General features: G+C 39.2%; 1 protein-coding gene across 9 annotated transcripts in view; it reads left to right on the top strand.

Moving 5' to 3' along the window:
- LOC135207318 (AF4/FMR2 family member 1-like) overlaps positions 1-18,212 on the top strand; it is a 215,855-nt gene that overhangs the window by 180,862 nt on the left and 16,781 nt on the right. For 8 of the 9 annotated variants that reach the window (XM_064239017.1, XM_064239013.1, XM_064239016.1 and 5 more), the window contains 3 exons: positions 11,935-12,851; positions 17,769-17,811; positions 17,945-18,002. In XM_064239017.1, the coding sequence (XP_064095087.1) occupies positions 11,935-12,851; positions 17,769-17,811; positions 17,945-18,002 (1,018 nt within the window). Of the gene's footprint in view, positions 1-11,934; positions 12,852-16,327; positions 17,227-17,768; positions 17,812-17,944; positions 18,003-18,212 lie in introns of those variants that run through there. The other variant, XM_064239018.1, reaches the window with a different exon arrangement.

Genomic DNA, 18,212 nt, shown 5'->3' with positions numbered 1-18,212 from the left:
CAAAGACTTTGTTTCATCTGTAGTCAGAAGTGAAGATTATTATAAAGCATTGTATTCTATTACAGAATTAAGAAAGTTGTATATAACGTTTTAGTATCTGTGTAAAATATAAATTAGTATCTTTGTGTCAGATAAAGGTAATGAATAAACGAGGCTGATTGAATGAAGTAGTCATTATTTTTAAAAATCAAATTATCGGTGCAAAAAGTAGGTTTATTAGTTGGTCTTTGTAGGTTTCAGTGGATTGTAAACTTGCCTTTGTTTAGTTTTATGTAGAGCCCTCCACGGATGATTCCCTCTTTGGCGGACCCTTGTACTACGTTTGCAAAATAAGTTGCCTCTTATATTTGATAATTGTCTTTTAAGTGTTTTCTCATCACTATCGTAGCTCCTGCAGAATAGGGGAGAGTTTAGTTCTTTTTTTTATTTGCTTTCTTCACTTCAGGCGTTATTTAGTTGTATAGCCTTGGTGCGCAATGTTTAAAACGTGTAAATAAAAAATATTCGTCATAGAAGATTCTCTTCATATTATTCATATTAGCATTTTGTGTAGGCGAGTAATTATTTATTTATTTTTTTTAATCAACTGTCTTAGACTGCATACTTCTTCATATCGTAAGAAACATCTGCGATCTCATTTTTCTGATGAATATCTCTCGCCTGTATTTCTCTGTTCAGCTACTCCCTTTCTTCGCCCAACAATGCTGTTTGCGATAGGCATTGATTTAATGTTAGTACCGATAAGGTAACATGAATACCGGTTCGTGTCAATTTTGAAAGAGAGGTGCAGCTCATATCAATATCTGCTGTGTTGGAAATTCGAGTTTATTAGGTATCATGTTCTCCCATGCTCTCCTTTCCCTAACTGCCCACAAAGCTCGGAGTCTTTCGAAGCTCTCGTTTGTGTGCATTTCCTGTGACGTCAGCTGCTCACGCGTGCACGTTGTCCGCTTTGCTAGCTTGTTTTTCCGGTGATAACTTGTGTAGTAGCCGCTGCTACCTAAAGCCTTGCCAAATTGTTAGCAATAGCTATTGGCACATTTTGTTTCACATATTTTACAGTGCCTGCTCGTTCGTCTGCATCAGCAAGTAGGCGCTTGTTGAAGGAATTGTACATCTCACTGACTAACTCTTTCGAGGTTTAACTCAAAACTATTTTTTACTTAGTAGTTCGTGCTGTTTTGTCACATAGGTAATTTTCTTGGCGAAGTTTCCTGCAGTGCAGTGACAGTAGTCTTGTAACGTGAGCACTTTTGCCAGTGCTGCATGGTTATCAAGCAGAAAGTCAATTTATTTGTAAAACTATTTCATTTCGTCCGTTAAGTTTTTCGTAGATTTACGTCTCTTGCCTCAATATTTTCATCCACAAACATTTTCTAATTCGATATTGTTTGCCAAGCCTTGATTGATGTCTTAGATTATTGCACGATGGTTGAATGTCGTCCTCTTGTCAGTGGTGGATGCATTGACATTTACGTGTTATGAAAATTGCAGTGCGGTTTGAAACATTGATCCGGTTTGGTTGGTATCGAAATTTCAAATGAATTTCGTGAAAGGTAACTTTCTAAGTTGGTTGATAGGAGCTACTTCGGCTGGCCAGCACACTCAGTTTTCACGAGGAAGCGACTCAATAATTGACCAAGTGTCGGGATTTGCTGTCTGCTGGACGGACGGCTTAGCGTCTGTTGATGAGGAATGGATGGATGATGACATGTTTGGAGGTGGAAAGGTTACTCGAGCTCCAGTAATCATCGTATTTTCAGTTGAATTTGTAGACTTTTGTGTCAGAATTATTTATGATTTTTTGAGACTATATCTAGTTGACGTATAATATACGGAGTTTGTATATTGGTGAGAGGTGGTCTCTCTTGACGGACGTCTCATAATTAGCTGTATTTTTTTTTTTCATTACTGAGAGGACAATAGTTCGTAAATAGGCATGCACAAAGCGTCGTGTATGTATGTATGTATGTATGTATATAAATATATATGCATACATGTATACATTTATGGATACATATATATAAATACAAACATACATACATAGATTCTGCTTGCCTATTCATCCAGGTTCATTGGTATTCAGAGTATGAAGCGCCATTGGCTCATTCAGTTCTCGAGTTTAACGGTTTTCTCGCAGCACGTCTTAAAATTGAGTTGCGACCTTTAATCCTTTTCAGGTGTTGTGACCAGCGAGTCCATATGTTTTAAACCTTTTAATCCTTTATACCAACGTCCTTCAGACAGAAATGACTGTGGTAGGGCGGAGCAAAAGGAGATTAGCACTAGGATGCCAAAGTACAACATTCAAGGTTTGTTTATAAACTACATTGAAGTATGGTTTCGAAAGAACTCCATTGTAGATTCGTTTCAAAAATTATTTTTCAGTTTTAAGCCGTTCAATTAGTTTTTATTGCCAAAGGATTATATATATATATATATATATATATATATATATATATATATATATATATATATATATAATATATATATATATAAAACTTAGGCACGTTGAAAACGTGGCTTAGTTTTTGAAGAGCTGTGCCAAATGTACTTTACGGTCAAGAAGTCTTATAGCCTGATTCAGTGACCTTGGCCTAACCAAAAGTAAAACTCAGCTAAGACAAACTCTCTCTCTCTCTCTCTCTCTCTCTCTCTCTCTCTCTCTCTCTCTCTCTCTCTCCTCTCCTCTCCTCTCACAAACACACATCATATATGCCTTGTATGTTTGTACAGTTCAATTTTGCTTTTACTCAAGACAGCCCATATGATTTTCTCTCTCTCTCTCTCTCTCTCTCTCTCTCTCTCTCTCTCTCTCTCTCTCTCTCTACACACACGCACTCACACACAAACACACCATATTTGCTTTTTATGTCTGTACAATTCTAATTTTGCTTTCACTCAAGACAGCCCTTGCGATGCCAGAGTACATTAGTGGATCAATGATGATTTTGCATTTCATATCTTTATCTTCAGTTTACATCAAAAGATTGTCATGGGTAAATTATCTTTTAGCCACCTGCGGCCAGATATGACAAACGCAAATGTTTGAGTGTCGGTCATTTTTTGGTTTGTCTTTCTGAATTTTTCTTCAAACTGAAATATATCCGTTTCACTTCAACATTTCTGTCACTTTGGGAATGTGAAAAGAAAATTGCTAATCTCACCACGGGAATGGAAATAATTGTAAACACACTTGGTATACTGAAACATAGTTGTAAATGTATTGGCCTTCGGAATACGAGGGGATGATTTTACTTAGAAACATGGGAAGTTGTCATTCAGTTTTTCACTGTGTCTTCTTCATTTTCATTTATGTATGAATGATGCACCAATGAAATATTTTACACATTGAATATATATATATATATATTTATATTATATATATATATATATATATATATAGATATTAAATATATTATAATATATATATTATTATATAATTTATATATATAATATATATAATATATATATATATATATGTATATGGTTGCATGTATGTATTCTCATTTTTTGGGGGGGAAGGCAGGTATTAATAGATTGAACATTTCGGTACATTGAGTGTTTGCATGCTAGTAATCATATCAGTAGTGCTGATAGTGTCTGCCAGTATCTACTTAAGTTGTAATTATTCAAAACTTAAGTGTCAGAGAATTTAATTTATTAGATGTTTAATATATATGTGTGGATATGAAAGAAGCGCGCATGTTGTTAGCTCATAGTCATTTTGAACGGATTGAACATTTGTAAGAAAATAGATTTTGAAGCTAATTGTTTTCCAGTATCTCTCTCTCTCTCTCTCTCTCTCTCTCTTATGTTGGTATTTTTTCCAAAAACAATTACGTTGATAGTGATGTAACTTTGAAAAGACCGACAATATAGAGTTTCGAATTAATGTTGGAAAGCTGTGCATGTTGCTTGTGTTCTGGAAGCGCCTCCTTCATAGTTAAAAGCAAGTGACTGGAATCAAAGTAGAGATAGAAGGTAACCACTTGGATATAGAAGTGTCCTGGAACCAGCATCTGTTGATGGACATCCAGCTGGTTTACATTTGGCATCAATTTCGGCAAACAGTACTCGTGATGGCGGGTAAATACTGTTTCGGATTAATTATAATGAGACGGAATTATTTGGATGCTGTCAGAGAGGACTGGGAGAGGTCTCATTTGATTCCCATTAGGCACGGCCGGTTGGTCATTTAATTACCATCGTATTGATTGAGGCACGCCATTCGGGATTTCCACAACATTGGACGACTACTAACAATAACTTAACTCCCCGGAGTCCTCCCTCACCCCCTCCGTTCTTCCTCCCCCGTCCCCATCCCCCTCCTCCTCGTGCAACCTTCTGGCTATTTGACCCTCCTCCTCCTCCTCCTCCTCCTTTTCCTCCTCCTCTTCCTCCTCCTCGCCCGGTTAGGTGTATCGGTTATCTCTTGCACCAGTGTTTTCTTGTAGTTTATTGATTTTTTAACTTCGGTTGGCGATGTAGTTTAACTTCCTAATAGGTAATCGGTCATTTTATTTTGAGTGTTAACAGTTTATCAGTCTCCGAAATATGAGCTGAGCATAATAAAGTCTTTGACATTGTTTAATGGATATTATTCTTATAGGTCAGCCTTCTTCTTCTAAGCCTTGAGAGTGTCACACTCGCCGTAAGTTTGTCTGTGACGAGGCGATTGCCTATTTCTTTTTGAGGCAGCGGGGAGGAGAAGAATAAGAAAAAAAAAAGCAGCCATGGCGTCAACAGGTTGTCGTCAGTGAAAATCTGCTTTGTTTAAAGGTCATGGCCACTGATTTGGGAATTTAGCTTTCGAAAAAAGAAATGATTGTTTCGGGCTTTATTCAGATCTGTACTCTTCTCCATTTTCATGGATTAGAAGGCGAGTTTTTTTTTTTAACTTTTATGGCATATGGCATTCTGCATCTTTGCATCTTGGCATCTCTTTCCTTTTTGGGCCATTCCTTTTGTTTTTAAGTTCTCAATAACATTTAAGGACATCATTTGATGTTCTTTTTACCTATGCCTTTGTAAGATTCGTTCATATTTTACTTTTCGTAGTCGCTGAAGGTAATGCGTCTGGAGTAGCTGCATTATTTATGTCTTTTGGTGTCTGGCTTTCTTCACAAGGCCACCAGCGCTCACCCTTCAACGTACAGATTATTGAAAACAGAAATTTGTAATTGTCTTTTGATAACTTGTGTATGGGAATGTTCGGTGATTTGTTCCTAGTAAATGTTTTATTTGTTCGATTGTCGACCTATTGTATATTGAGTCATAGCCACCATTACCATAAAAAAAGATAGTTTTTCGTATTTATACATTGATGAAAAGTGGGAGGAGAGACCCTCAAGTATTGTTTAATCCAGACCTCTATTCCTTTTATTGTATCTTGAAAAAAAAAATTTTGGATGCCTATATTATATTTTAAGAATCGCCCACGCGCTCTTGAAACGCTTTGGCAATGAAATACGGTGTATTTATAATTTATATATTATTTTTTTTATTTTCATTTTTATTTTTCTTAAATTTTTATTTTTATTTTCAATTTTGTTTTATATCAATAATTTATTTTTTTATTATTTTTATTTGTTTTTATTATTTTTATTTTATTTTACTATAAATTTTGTTACTTATACAATTAACTTATAATCAAAATTATTAAAACAAAAGTACCCCCTGAGATCGAATTCAATTTACGTTGAATTGTCTTGGTCAGTATTAGACCCCGTGACTTTTGGAATAGATACTCCAACCAACGTGCTGGCACAACATTGCCAGGTAAATAAGAAAGAAACAACAACTCTATAAGAACATGCTTGGCTTATGCATCACTGCTTTGTCTCGCACAGTGGTTATTTCAGCAATTTTAGAATTTTCCATTCTTCATTTTAAGGCTATTGCTTGTTATAACCGTATAAGAGATGTGGTTTTATGCTGCAAATTAGTAATATATCCCGGTCTTGAGCTGGGAATTTAATTTGAACGGAATGGCACACTTCTTGCATTTTGTTACGCTTCTTACGTTGACTTGTTTACTTATAAAGATTTTGAGAGTAAATGTGTTTTGTGCGTCGGTGTAGTTCACGGTGAAAAAGTGTCATTTCCTTATTCATACCTGGTGGCTGGCATCCTGATTTAACATTGGCGAAGTGGGTAGGAATTTGATGGAGAGCTGGTTTAGTTCTATTAAAACAGGTCATTGACCCTAGGACTCATAGGGGATTAACGTCTCCCTTCCTGGGAAAGTGAATCGATTGACCAGAACTTTTAAGTAGGATTAGTGGAAGATATAGGGAGTCATATTTTGCTCCATCAAGAAGGTACTAGTGGGAAATTAAAGAATACCTGTGGATCTTCTTGTCCTTTAAAATTGTTTTGCCTGCCCGGGATTACGGCCTTGAAGGATTTAGATAGATATCGCAACACACACACACACACACACCGTGCGCACTTACCCACAATAACCGTTGAACCCAACGGTCATTTGTCTCCTAAAATAAACGACGTGGTGGTCCAAAAGTAGGAAGAGATTCTGTATTCTTGTCAGCTATACCTCTTACCACGCTCTCTAGGCTTTCACGGCCTTCTTAGGTTTCCAGGGCTTCATGAATACAATTCATTTCACCTATCTTTACATAATGCTACCATTGTTGATTTAGGTTCATATCGTCTTTAGGATGAATGTGTGCGAGAGCTCAGCTCTTATTGTAGGTATGAGGTGACTGAAGGTTATCGTCCTCTGGGGATCAAAAGGCAATTGTCCAAACTTGACTCTTTGTATCCCTGTTTCGATGTCCCCTGTGATATGAGAATCATTTAAGATATTCCGTGTTTGTGTTTCAAGGTGTTGGAAGTGGGTGGCGAAATGTGCGACAGGCAGAAGTTGATAGACTTGGAGTTCATTCCGGTGTTTATTCACACACAAACAAACACAACAACCCAGTGGGTTTGAAAGCACTCTCTCCAGAGGGAGCTTCAGAGTTATTCATCCTTGCAACTGTGGGGTCAATGTGTGAATAACTTAGGTTGATTTTTTGTTTAAAGAATTCTATATCCTGACCCCAGCTTTGAATAACGCAGTAGAGTTTGTCCCCTACCAATTGTTGGGTTGAAATATAAGTTCTGAAAAATAGATCAATTGATACCAATTGTGAAACTTATGGCACTTTTTGTATAGCGAAAAAGTACTACCGCCAGAAGTTTTACCTCTCGTTTTTTATATGCTGATATAAATAATACCCTACGTTTGTTCAAGTATTTTGACGCATTCTATTGGTAGTAGCATCTTGTTGGAATGTTATTTGGAAAATTTTAAGATTGTGCAACGTTGTACTGACAATAAGATTCAGAGCGGAAAAAAAACATGCTTTGGCGTGGTTTTCTTTGAGCAATTCTGAGCTGAGCAATTCCCTTTCTAGAAGCTTCTCTAGCTGTGTGAATTTATCCTTTTATTTACTGAGCACCCACAGTTTGCATATGAGCCGACGAATTTCTTAACAAAACTTCTCCTTCGGTTAACAGAAAATATATAAATTCCGAGGTAGAGTGAATTAGATGTTAAAGGACAATTGTAGCTTAATGCGTGTAAATGAATCACGGTGATGTGAAACTTACATGCACGTGTGGGTCAGTTGTGAGATATGTTTATGGTAGATGACAAGGAAATGATAAATTCTTTTCTCATGTTTCAAGTCTACTCAGTAATCTTAAAAAATATGAAGGTTATATTTAATATTTCATTGTCAGTTATATGGCATATAGCGCGCGCGTGTGATTATTTATTCGTTTATTGTTTATTCGCGCGCGTATACGAGTAGTAAAATATTTTGGCAGGCATTCTGTGGTATTTCTGATAAACCCATTTTCCCTTAATTGTTCTTGGGCGGTAAGGCCTACGGCGATCAGCCAATGAGCTAAGGTATTCCGTGCCTTCCTTGGCTTTCTTCTACATCATTGGTTGGAACATAAAGGATTAAGTTGATCTCGGCCAGTTGAAGGCTCCAGGTAGGGGAAACGTTTTCTGGGTCCGTCAGTCAGTCACTCCGACTCACTCAGTCAGTCAGTGACCTTTTTGACCTCGTTGAGTGAAGTTCGATTCATGCCAGTTCTTTGCGCTTTCCGTTATGGGACCCGAAGGTGTTGCCCAAGGTCCTGAAACTTCGGCGTCTTCTACGGGAGATGTGTGCGAGGAGCCTCCTCCTTCTACGGGTGCCGTGGTTAAGCGGCGTCCTCCACAATTTGTTTTGAAATCCTGTGCAGAAGCTGAGAATGGGGAACATCCGCAAACAGTGCCGGATTCCAGCCCTGCGCCGAGGAAGAAACTCTCGGCGTCACCAGCTTTGCTGGGCTTGTTTCAGAATTTCAAGTTGCAGCAAGCAACCTTGCAGTCGCAAATGTCGGCCCGTAGGAGGACAACAGCGAAAGATGAAGACGGAAGCAAAGAGTGGTGGGAAGCGTAAGTGTCATAGTTTGTATGTCTTGCAAGATTTGCATTACACTCCCTTTTCGTTGGAAATTGGAGAATGACCTCACGAGAATTTCACTTGGTTTTCCTTAAACATCATGATCGTCTAAGTCACGCCAGGTCATTGTTAGATAAGCTTGGTCGAGTGAAACCTTTGGTGTGTTGAATTTTATTTTAGTCAACCGTTGCGACGTGTTCCACCCATTTTCTTTTTTTTTTTGGGGGGGGGGGGGTCGCTGTTGCTGTGTGTTTACTTTTTGTTTGTGTACAGCCCACCTCAAGAATGCTTCCCTCGCTGGCGGGCATTTGAACTTTTTCTCAATAAGTTGCTTCTTATGTATTTGATAATTGTCTTTTAGTGTTTTCTCGTCAGTATCGTAGTTCTTTATTAAATTTCCTTTCTTGTATGATCTTCGCTTTTCGGGTGGTATTTTGTTGTATAGTCTTGGTGCGCAATGGTGAAATGCGCTCGCACCTGACGTACAATGTGCTCTAGGTTCAAATATCCTATATGCTTCATTGTATGTGGTCATAATATTCTTTTCAGGTCTAAAGAAACTCTGGCAGTTTCACGTTTTGTAGAAATATTATTTATTGAATGCAATTTCTAAGTTCGCTTGAGACTGAAGCGTCTTTGTTAGTCCGGAATAGCTCTTCCTCATTCTAACAAAAAATCCGTCGCAAGGTAATAGGTTCCCCCCCCCCCCCCCCCTCCCTCTCTCTCTCTCTCTCTCTCTCTCTCTCTCTCTCTCTCTCTCTCTCTCTCTCTAATAAACTTTTCATTTTGAACCACGTAAGATACGCTATTCCTTTGCACGTTTCCGGGTAAACCGTCTTCTATCCGTAGGCGTATTTTTTTTTCATACTTCGAAACTTGATAAGAGAAAAAAAATATGATGCAGTCTTGTTGTATGTTAAGTCAGGGCAGTTTGAAGAAGAAATGTTACACATTGTTATTTTTGTACCAGACCGGAAGGTGTATGTTGAAGTTCTACTCAAACTTCAGTAGCTAATCCAGTTGATAATAGTCGTCATCCTGTCTTTTTAAAGCTTTCTTTGTCCGTAGGTAGCGTAGAATGTCTCTCTCTCTCTCTCTCTCTCTCTCTCTCTCTCTCTCTCTCTCTCTCTCTCTCTCTCTCTCTCTCTCCCCCGATTTTCTTGTGTTATGATTTAGATTATTTGCTTGTTAATTGCCGTAACAGGAACCTGGGTCATGTGTAACGCTAATTGTTTACAATGTAGCCGCTGACGTTGTCCGATTTCCCATTGCATGTCGCATGAAATATAGAATATTAGATAGGTAAAGTGTGTATACAACCCCTCTTCCCCACATTCCCAAAGGCATGGGAAACAGGCGAAGTTCCATTTTCTTTCTTATTGCTCGAGTCCCATTTTCTCCCCGATGCCACTTTATTTTCACCTCTTCCTCACCCCTCCAGACTTCCCCCCGTCTCTCGTGCTGTTGCTTCTTCCCCTTTAATTCTCTCTCTCTCTCTCTCTCTCTCTCTCTCTCCTCACAACCTCTTCTCACTTTACTATGTCATTGTATTTGTCTTCTCTCTGCCGTCACATTTTCTATTCTGTTTTCTCTCCGTTGGTCGGTGCTTGCGATTATCTCCGCTGCTTGCATGCAGTTCGGTTAGGCCTGAGGTATGCCTTGAGCATCCAGCGCCATCCTTTCAGTCTCCTCCTCCTAATTACGTCATTCTCTCACCTCCTTCCGTTTATTACTAGCTCCGCAGTGTGCAGTCTCTTCCTCCTCCTCCTCCTCACACAATCTGAAGTACTCACAACTTATGGTCGACCGTTTACAATATCTCGACTCACGAGTAAGGGCACAGCCACTTTTGCTGTCGAATTTAATAGGTTTCAAGAGCGGTTTTATTCGTTGACATTTCGTCCTACCTAGCGAGTCCGTTTTCATTCTTCAACTTGACTTGTCATGAAAATTAATATAATTTGTCTGATTTTCTTAATATCCTGGTGGGTTGCATTGCGTGACATCCTTGGGCTTGCATATCGCATCCCAGGTCTCTCTCTCTCTCTCTCTCTCTCTCTCTCTCTCTCTCTCTCTCTCTCTCTCTCTCATTAAAGAATAAAAATAAAAAAACAAGTAATTACCGGATCCACAGAGGGGAAGGCATCCCTGGACGAGGCAATGCCTCCCTCTTGGACAGGTGATACCAATCTGCTCTCTCATCACATCTCTGTTAAAGATCATATACCGTATGAAAACGGCATTTCATACCCTCCTGTGCTTATAACAAGCCTTCCATTTTATTTAGAATGATATTCAATAAATACATATATTGGCTGGTATCCCTTACCGCGTAACAACTCAGTGGTAAGATTAATCGATAGAGAGAGAGAGAGAGAGAAACAAAAGAATGTTTTCGATCCCGGGAGAAGTGAATGACAGCAACGAACATTTTGTGATGTTGTCGTGCCTAGTTTTGGTCGATTTCTTGATGACTCAGTATCGGTGATATTCGTTTGGCGAGCGTCGGCTGGTGGTGGTTGTTGCACATGAGTTACCTATACTGTTTGCTGCTGTTGACTGATAAGACTTTTCTAGATATTTTTCCTTTATTTTTGGAAGTTCGTTACGAATGTTAAGTGATGAGCTGTAAATAATTATTATTAATGTTTATTATTATTATTATTGTTTATTATTATTATTGTTTATTATTTATTATTATTATTGTTTATTATTATTTATTATTATTATTGTTTATTATTATTATTAGTAGTAGTACTACTACTACTACTAATACTAATACTATTAAAAGAGGATGTCAGAATTGAACGAGTTGATTTTTTTTCTATTTTTCTTACAATCCGCTTCTCTGGCCGGCTATGTTTCTGAGTAACTGGCAAATATTCGTAATGGGAATTTCTAGAAATTCTAAAAATGCTGAAGGTGATATTGAGTAACTGGCCAATATTCGTAATGGGAATTTCTAAAAATTCTAAAAATGCTGAAGGTGATATTTTATTTTATTAAAACAGGATATCAGGTTCAGGTCAAGGAGGGGTCGCAATCAGTGCAGGTATTATTCCGTAAAGCATAGTTCAATTCCAGGCCCGGGTTGTATTTGGTTTACAGTTGGTGTTGATGCTGGTATAGCTGGTATCACGTGACGTTTCAACATTTTTATACTTTTTAGAAATTCGCAAGATGAATATTGCCCAGTTACTCAGAATAATAATAATAGTAATAATAATTATTATTATTATTATTATTATTATTATACATTAGAATTTCCCACTAGCATAGTCACAAAAATGGTGAAGAAATCCACATTTGGTATAGTTGTAGATATGCATGTATATTTCTATTATATACATATATTTACATTTACACCACGTAGGTTTTCTTCGCCATTATTAATTATTATTATTATTATTATTATTATTATTATTATTATTACAACAACAACTAATGGGCGTTTGTGTGTTCTTTGCAGCATGCCTCGGGAAAATGACCTGGACAAAGTATCCATGACACGGGATCGAGAGTTCGAGAAGCAGAGGGCGCGGAAGATGCGAGAGAGCATGGCCAACATGGCCTCCTCCTCCTCGAAGGAGCAGGAGCCTCAGGGCAGGTTCGAGCTCTTCCGCCGCTCCACCAGCGGCTCCACCCACAGCAGTAAGGTGATCAAGAATCACGTGGAGAAGATCCTGGGCTCCTACGACAATTTCAAGACACTCGGCGGCGAAATCAAGACCAGTTTGCTGGGGGTGTACCAACAGCCGCCCACGCCCATCGCTTCCAGGGAACCCATACACGACCCCGACTCTTACCCGCCCATCCTCCCTCCACCTCAGACGAATATCATGCCCATGGCAGGGTCGTCTTCATCCTCGTCGTCTTCGTCGTCTAAACCGTCGCAGCGCTCCTTGCCGGCGCACCATTCCTCTCGCAATGGGACGACGAGGCCGCCCAAGTCGCTGCCGCCCACGTCCAAACCCCCACACCCGCCCTCCCATACATCGCAGCACTCGCAGCCCAGAAACGGCGAGGTGAAGGGCAACCTGAAGAGCGGCCCGAGCTCAGGTCCTGGCGACGGAGGCGGCAACAAATTCACACTCATGGGGAAACCTCCAAATTTGCCTCCCCTCAAGTTGGCTTCTGCCAGCGGCGGTGGTGGGGGTGGCGCTGCAGCTGCTGGAGGAGACGGCGAAGGAGAAGACGCTCTCCTGCAGAGGATCCGATCGGAGATGTCTGTGAAGAACCCCGTGTCCGCCATCATTCAGACTCCGCGGCCAGATCACAGCGACGGGAACTTCCCGTTTTCTGCTCTGACACCCATCAAGGATACGCCTCTGAAGGACACGTCCAGCAAATCCTCTCGTCGGGGAGACGACCATGCTCCGAAATTCAGTAAGTGCTCAATGCTTCCTTTGTCTTTTTTTTAAGTTTAAATTATTATTTTTTAAGTATATATAATAATATATATATATAATATAGATATATATAGGCTTATAATATATAAAATAATATTATATTATATCTATATATATATATATATATATATATAATATATATATAAATATATATATATATATAATGTGTAAAGTAGTAATTTTTGGTAGATGATAAATTTAGTTATCAGTAACTTGCTTGCGTAGGATTTGACCAACTTCTGCTTGAGTGGTGGGTAATTAATTTCCCAGTTAGTAGGTTATTGTTATCATAATGCTCTCTCGTGACCAAAACGTTTAACCAGAACAATTTACAACACATACACCTAAGGAATTAAGACACAAGAAATGCAATCATTATCTTGACCCAGATGGAAATTCCATTACGATCTCGTGAGTTATCATTTCCCATTACTTGAATATTGCGTATTCCATATCGACAGAATCATAGTTTGCTATTATAAACAGCTGGCATACGCACGGAGAAATTTTTCAATATATGTAATATTATGCTTACGTTATGGAAGATGTTGAGACAAAACATAACTCCTGCTTCTTAGTGAGATGTTCACACCCAACCGTCTATAACGAGATAGATTGGGAAGTGGGCGTTTGGTGCAATTTCATAACCAGTAGATATGCTAGACTGAGGGGAATGCAGTTGAACAGAATTTGGGTGTAAGACCATCTCATTTTACCCGCGTGAAGAAATGATTAAAGTTTCGTTGAACTCAATTTTCTTTAACATTCACGGCAACTGTCTTGTCCTTTACAAACGTTATTTGAAATATTCTTCGGAGTAATTCAATGAAGGTGTAACTAGGAGTCCAAGTTAAGATTATATGTTTACCAGATAACGGACATTATGTCCTTGCAAAGTTATATTAATCTGGTGATAAATGTTTGCTGTTGTAGTTTCCGTCCTAAAATTTTGTAGATGAGCACACCGAGTTGAATTTTTATGTCCATACGAATCCGCGATGTCATTGTAAAAGGTATTTTTTGTGACAGTCTTTCAAAATAATTAACGAAGACAGAATTTCATATTCTTTTTAATTAAAATCGTGTTTAATAGATCATCATAGCAGAATAGAGGTATATACTAGTGGTGAAAATGCCTGTAAATGTAAAAAGGACAAGTGTGTGTGATACAAGAGATTAATGTGGTCCAGTGAGTTCGCTAAGAAAGAAGTGAGTACAGCAAGAAAAATTATAGATTAAATATGGGGCCAGGGTTAAGAACTCGTTGGTGGAAGATGAAAGGATTATTTATACTTTTGCGTTGGGTGTCATAGAGGTTTATTGAAGATATGGTGTACGCCGATAGTAAGGAGGGGAGGAAGGGAAAAGGAAGACTACTGATCAAAAGAGAGAGATGAGTAAAACTTAGGTGTTCCGAAGGGAAGTAAATGCCAGCGGTAAAGTTGAATGAGCGAGCAATTGGATCTCCATAGGGGTGAAAGCAGTTGTGGATCGAGGCGTTTTGAAAATTTGTTGAATGTGGAATACGGAAGAAAGTCCTAGTTGTACGGCATTTCATTTTACTCTTTTGATTGTTATTGCTAAAATTAGCTAAGGGAAAATGCTTTCTGAGCACTCGAAGTTATTTCAATTTACGCTATTTAGTTTTTTCCTAGTATACCATTTGCCATATTTCAAATGTTGCTAATTTTTCCGTACCTACGTAGCAATGAGAAGAATGACCTCGTCGCCGTTCAGTAAGAAGAAAATATTGTGTCCACGAGAAAGATAAGATATTCGCCTGCATTATTCAGTAGATATTTAAATACGAGGCCCATGGAACACGGTAATGAACAGATGACGAGTATCAAGTTTTAGACATTTTTTCGCGTGGAAGTTTGCCATTAAGTGCTTCTGTAGTAGACCTGATGGATTCAAGTCCGTAATGCCAATGTAAGTCCACATTGCAAATGTAAAGTTTCCCTTTTTGTTTTGCGCTGTTAATTACGAATATTTTACCAAAGCCGGTTTTAGTGTTTTACAAAGTTTATTGTACTTTCGAAGTAAATAATGTGTAATTGTAAATGTCTGAGATGTGTACACTTTACACTTTAAAAAAATAAGATTTTTAGAAAGTTGAAATCGTCCAGAAGAGTCGGTAGGGAAGATCCTGAAATATCAGATGATAGTATATCCTTTTGAATGAGTTAAATCATATATTTGAATGCTAATAATAGTTACTTTCAACAGAACTATTAACTTCCAGTGAAAGTATAATCTGTTAATGTTGAAATTGGATTTAACGTGGCTGCTTGTGATGTAAGGGTACTGTAGGACGCTTTGAAGTGAAAGTTTGCTTGTCTTGAACACTAAGGTTTTCTGCAACTGCCTTGGGTTTATAAACAGGTTCCTTTCAGTATAGTTGTTGTTCTTGAATTTTAATACCAGATCGATTGACTGATTTACGTGTTGTCGATAATTACTGTCCACTGGCATGAATATTCGTTAAACCGCCATAGCCTCAATTTGATTTTTTTTTCAACTCCGCGTATCAACCCATGTATGAGCATCTCACAGTTTCTTTAAGGTATACTTGCCCATCACCCCCCCCCCCCCCCCCCCTTTATTGTACACTTCATTGTATGTACTTTGTTGAAATGGACGTGTTTGTTGGGGGTTGCTGGTGGTAGCTGATGTCACCCTAGTATATCGTTGCTCCAAGCCGCTGGGGAAACAAAAGAAAACGGTATCACGAGGGAACTCCATCTTCTGTTTTGCATCTTTAGTTTTCCGACTTTTGTAGGTGCCATTACTCGAACTTTCATCAACGGATATGTCGCCTTGTTCCATTTTCCCCTTGGCCTGCTGCCCGTTGTGTATATTCCTTCGTTTTTGTGTTGCAGGAAACTCCTACGGAGAATTTTTTTATTTCATGTATATATATCGTTTTATATAGGAATAGGTTTTCAATAGCATTATCTACCCCCATATTGAGTAGATTTTTTCTTTTGCCACAAGTGCGCGAGGTTAGAATCTCTCTCTCTCTCTCTCTCTCTCTCTCTCTCTCTCTCTCTCTCTCTACCAACCGGTTGCAAGGTTTGATTTGCTAAGTGATCCTTGCACAAGGCAGCCCGTATTTTTTGCCGCTTTGTGTATGTTGTTCTTTATACCCCTTAAGTTGTCCCCATTGCAGTGTGAGGATCGCGATTCTTGGTGTTGTTATTGGATTCAGTATCATTGAAAACGAAAGACGTAGTTAGAGAGAAGAGAAAGTTGTTATAATCGGCGTGGTGGGAGACGCGAAGGAGCCTCATTGATCAGGCCGTTGCCATGACAACGCCCACCCCCCCTGGCCCCCCTATGTCCATTCCCCGAGCAGTAGGCGCCCCCATCTTCCCTCCCCCTTCTCCACCACGTACTCGATGTCCTAGAGGCCGCGCGCAACGCATAACACCCTAGCCACAGCTTCTGCTCCGTCAAATCAAACACCTGCATACGTGCCATCACACCTGTATTGCTTACCTTTCGTGTTCGGAGAAAACGTCAGTAGTGAAGGGATTTCATTAGATGGGAATTTTCGAGAAAGGCGAATAGCTAGTGCGTAGTGGAGGGAATCGAAAGGCTTGGCGAATAGAGGGAAGTGGGCGGTGTTATCGTGAGAAGAGAGAGCCAGCGAGCGAGCAAGCGAGCGGACAAGCAGCAAGCGACAGCGCGAACAGAGAAAATTGTGTGTTTGTGCGTGTTTGATGCTGACGCTGTTGTGGCAAGCAGCAGCAGCAGCAGCAGGCCCTGGGTATTGAGCTCATGTTGTACAATATCGGCGGTGGCTGGCGATGTGTGTCATGGACGCTAGATATAGTGGCAGCAGCAGAAGTGGCAGCAGCAGAAACACCTGCTTGTGGGTGCGGATGTGCGCCATGGTGTACAGTGAATGGGGTGACCCGAGCCGCGATTTGTATGGGTATCGGTGCAGTTGGTGGCTCCCAGTGTCGAGGGTTTAAGGAAGGGAGGAAGAAGAAGAAGAGCCAAGCACAAGCTTCAGCAACAGCATCGGGTGTCGGCGGCGGCAGCGGCGGCGGCGGCCGTGATGCGGATGTACCAGGGCCCGCTGCCGGCGCCAGGGGGGCTTCCCCTAGGCTCACGGCGCACCAGCAGGGTATCCGGAGGAGTAGGAAGCCACCCTGCCGCCATAGGTCGCCATCACCGACCTCCCCCTACGACAACCCTTCCAAGTGTTGCCACAATCTCACCGCCCTTGTCGCCAGATTCACCACTCTCCTCCCAACACCATCACCATCACCATCACCATACCAATCACTATCACCACCACCATAAAAATGGTCATGGACACCATCACCATGAATACTTGGAAGGTGTGGTTTCGTGAAAGATGTCACTCTTTTATTTATTTATTTTTTTATTTATTATTTTTTTTTTTTTGGTCACATTCAGTCGTCAATTCATTAAACTTTTATGTCACTATTTGAATATTTTTTCTGTATCGTTGGTCATTTATTCTGGTTAAAATTGTTTTGGGATTGATAAAAAAGATTGCTGTACAAATAACCACACACGCACATGAGATTAGTGGTTATATGTAGAATAAGCTTAAAGTTAGGAGACATTCAGTAGCTGTATGTATTTGTATAATATATATATATATATATATATATATATATATATATATATATATATATATATATATATATATATATATATATATATATATATATATATATATAGACACACACATACATGCACTCACACTCAAGAGGAACCATGTTTAGTGTTGTTTCACCTGTAGCTAAATATTTTTACTGGATTGTTTGAGGTTAGCACATATTTTTAATATATTTGTTGTTTTGGGTTCTTTATTTTTTGACAAAAGGAGATAATAAAATGTTCTCTTCTGCAGATAAGCCGTCAGAAATATCCTCTCTCAAAGGCCAGAAGCCTATGTAAGTACCATATTTACAGTAGTCAATTAAAGGTACTCTGTTAATAGTATGGTATTCTCAGTAATTGGAATAGTTGATATACAAGTATAACCATGTAAGTGCAACAGTTGTTATTATGAAGTTGATATTTCAGAGACAGATGGAATGTTAAAGCTGACCTTCCGCTCTCCGAGGAAAGTGAAGATGAGCAGGTAAGCAGCATTTCCCCTTTTCACGCAGCTCGCTCTCTCTTAGTGAAGGCCCCCATGAATAGTTGTTTTATTTATTATAACTGCATTATTACTCTCAATATTAATCTTAGACCTGTAGTTCACTTGTGATTTTAGCGCGACTATTCTTGTTTTGAGTATATGGTCAAAATTTATCAACGAGGATGCTCTACATTGGTTTTGAGCTATAAT

The sequence above is a fragment of the Macrobrachium nipponense genome, chromosome 32 (genome assembly GCF_015104395.2).
Source record: "Macrobrachium nipponense isolate FS-2020 chromosome 32, ASM1510439v2, whole genome shotgun sequence".
In the NCBI taxonomy this organism is placed as follows: domain Eukaryota; kingdom Metazoa; phylum Arthropoda; class Malacostraca; order Decapoda; family Palaemonidae; genus Macrobrachium; species Macrobrachium nipponense.
Note: the sequence above shows the minus strand (reverse complement) of the source record. Positions and strands in the feature narration are given on the sequence as shown.